General features: G+C 52.8%; 1 protein-coding gene across 1 annotated transcript in view; it reads left to right on the plus strand.

The window, feature by feature from the left end:
- The window catches only part of TXNRD2 (thioredoxin reductase 2), a gene marked incomplete in the record, with an annotated part of 69,241 nt that overhangs the window by 4,677 nt on the left and 61,330 nt on the right, over nt 1-3,234 (plus strand). Inside the window, 1 exon segment of the mRNA XM_027772609.1 lies at nt 1,231-1,375. Coding sequence (XP_027628410.1) covers nt 1,290-1,375 — 86 coding nt within the window.

Here is a 3,234-nt window from a genome sequence, read left to right on the forward strand (position 1 = left end):
TGGCATTTTAGCCAGCCAGGCCCGGGACTAAAACCGCAGTCGACTACATGGGAGTCCAGCGACATAGCCATTACGCCAACTGCTGGTCCCCATCCAATGTATTTCTGAAGCGGCCGGGTATGAGACTTGAACCTCACACTTGGCCATGTGGGCTCCAGCTACTTTAACCACCACACCACCAGCTGGCCTGTTCCTTATTCTGTTTGTTTATGTATGTATGTATTTATTTAGGTTTTTGGCATAGGGCCCATGCACTCGCCAGAGAGAGACAGTAAGAGGGAAAGTGAGAAATCACCCCCGGGGGGGATGACCACACTGCTGTCCCTTCTCCTCCATCCTCCTCCTGGGATTTGGGGCACGCACAGTGTGATTTTCTTTCTTTTTTTTTTTTTTCTTTTGAGAGGTTTTTGCTATAGGGCGCGTGCGCTCAGCAGACAGACAGAGAGAGACAGAGAGAGAGAAAGCGAGAAATCACCCCCCAGGGAGGATGGTCACGCCGCAATCCCTTCTCCTCCATTCTCCTCTCGGGATCTTGGGCACGCACACACACGCGCCTGGCGTGAGTTTTAAGCCACCGGGTCCAGGACGCGAACTGTGGTCAACTACGTGGGAGTCCAGCGACATAGCCATTACGCTAACTTTCGGTTCCCTACAGTGTGATTTTCAAGCCTTCAGGACTGGGACTCAAACCTCCGTCAGCCCTGTGGGAGTCTGGTGCCTTAACCACCATACCACCTACTGGCCCTGTTCTCTTTTTTAAGATTTATTTTATTTTTCCCATGAATGAGGAAGAGAGGGAGAGAGAAAGGCACCCCAGTCTCAGCCCACCACGGCCGTGGGCACATGCTTGCCTGGCGTGCCCAGAGACCGCGATGCAAAGCCAGACACTTGTTCTTCTTTCTTCTTATTATTATTTAATTGTATTGGTCGTTATTATTTAATTTGACCCGAGAGAGACAGAGAGAAGGAAAGTGTGAAAGCAAGCTGCCAGGTCTGGGACTCGAACCACAGTCGGCCATGTAGGAGTCCAGCGCTTTAACCACCTTGCCACCTGCTGGCCCCGTTATTCTTATTTTTAAAAAGATTCTAAACGCAGCTGTAGATAATGAGCTCATGGCAGGGTTCGTGGGGCCCACGTCTGAGCCACGGGACGGCTGGGAGTTCTCAGCACCGAGGCCAAGCCTCCCGCAGCTCCTGGATGTAACTCTCACGTGTTCCTCCTGCTTCCAGGCACTAGGTGGGGCCTCGGTGGCACCTGTGTCAACGTGGGCTGCATCCCCAAGAAGCTGATGCACCAGGCCGCGCTGCTCGGGGGCTGGATCCGTGATGCCCACCACTACGGCTGGGAGGTGGCCCAGCCCGTCCTGCATGACTGGTGACGTTCCCAGTTCTTTTCTGTCACTCTTGGGTGGGGGAGGGGGACAGGGCTTCTCAGCCAGGGCCACCTCTGCAGCGCTTCCCCCTGACACTTGGCAGTGTCTGGAGATGGTTTGCGTTGTCACTGGGGGGAAGGGTTTGCAGCAGCTTTGGAGTGGAGCCCGGGGGGCTGCTCAATGCCACCAGAGCCTGGGACAGTCCTGCCTTGTGCACGATGCAGCCCCTAAGGTGAGTGACAAGAGGCAGCAAGTCACTACGATTACACCTTTTTTTTTTGCTAGACAAAACTTACACTTGAGAGAGAGAGAGAGAGAGAGAGAAAGGGAGAGGAGAAAGCACCCCCCAGGGGGGATGGCCACACTGCAATCCCTTCTCCTCCATTCTTCTTTTTTTTTAAAAGAGACTTTTGCTATAGGGTGCATATTCCCCCCTGTAGAGACAGAGAGACAGAAAGCAAGAAATCATCCCCCAGGGGGCATGGCCACACTGCTATTCCTTCTCCTCCGGTCTCTTCTTGGGGTTTTGTGCCAAGAAGGTATGAGTTTCAAGCCTTCAGTTCCAGGATTCGAACCACGGTGAGCCATGTGGAGGTCCAGCGATGTAACCATTAGGCCATGTGCTGGTTCCTATTCTCCTCCATTCTCCTCTTGGAATTTGGGCGTGTGTGCACATGCGCCCAGTGTGACTTCCAAGCCACTGGGTCTGGGACTCAAACGCAGTCTACCATTTGGGAATCCAGCCACCCCAACCAGCACGCCACCTGCTGGCCCCAGCATATTAGATGCTGTACTATTACTGTAAAGGAAGCTAGAGAAAAGCAAATGTTGACGAAATCTCTTTGCAGTGGTGTTTGTTGCTACCATAAGTTTATGTCATCTCTTTACAGAGGAGTCATCTGTCTTGGTACCTACATCCATATTGTCAGACTACCAGATATTGCAGGGACCAGCAGTTGGCATAATGGCTACGTCGCTGACTCCCATGTAGTCGACCATGATTCGAGTCCCGGACCCGGTGGCTTAAACTCACACTGGGCGTGTGTGCGTGCGTGCCCAAGATCTCGAGAGGAGAATGGAGGAGAAGGGATTGCGGCGTGGCCATCCCCCCTGGAGGGTGATTTCTCGCTTTCTGTCTGTCTGTCTGTCTCTGTCTCTCTGGTGAGTGCACGTGCCCTATAGCAAAAAACCTCTCCAAAGAAAAGAAAAGAAAAGAAAAGATAACAGGTCCCTGTGGGGTTATTCGGCATTTGCTGTTACGGTGAACACAAGAGCTGCAGAAGGTCACTTTTTATTGTGACACATAATTCGCTAGAGAGACAGACAGCTCTTGCTGAGGTCATTGGCATCGTGCTGTGTTTGTTTTTTCCTCTTCTTTCTTGTTTTTGCTGTAGGGTGTGCACACTTGCCAGGGCAGAGAGAGAGACAGAGACAGAGAGAGGGAAAAGGAGAAATCACCCCTGGGGTGGTCCCTTCCCTTCCATCTTCTCTTTGGGATTTGGGGCACACAGGCACACTCCTGGAGTACTGTCCAAGTTACTGGGTCTGGGACTCGAACTGTGCAGTTGGCCATGTAGGATCCAGCTGCCTTAACCACGACACCACCTGCTGGCCTGATATACTGCTGCTGTTTCTTCTTCTTTTTGGAGAGGTTTTTGCTACAGGGTGCATGCACTCGCCAGAAAAACAGAGAGAGACAGAGACAGAAAGCGAGAAATCATCCCCCAGGGGGGATGGCCACGCCGCAATCCCTTCTCCTCCATTCTCCTCTCGGGATCTTGGGCACGCACGCACGCGCGTCCAGTGGGAGTTGAAGCCACTGGGTCTGGGACTCGAACCGCGGTCGACTACGTGGGAGTCC

The sequence above is a fragment of the Tupaia chinensis genome, unplaced genomic scaffold (genome assembly GCF_000334495.1).
Source record: "Tupaia chinensis unplaced genomic scaffold, TupChi_1.0 Scaffold000287_1, whole genome shotgun sequence".
Taxonomy (NCBI): domain Eukaryota; kingdom Metazoa; phylum Chordata; class Mammalia; order Scandentia; family Tupaiidae; genus Tupaia; species Tupaia belangeri.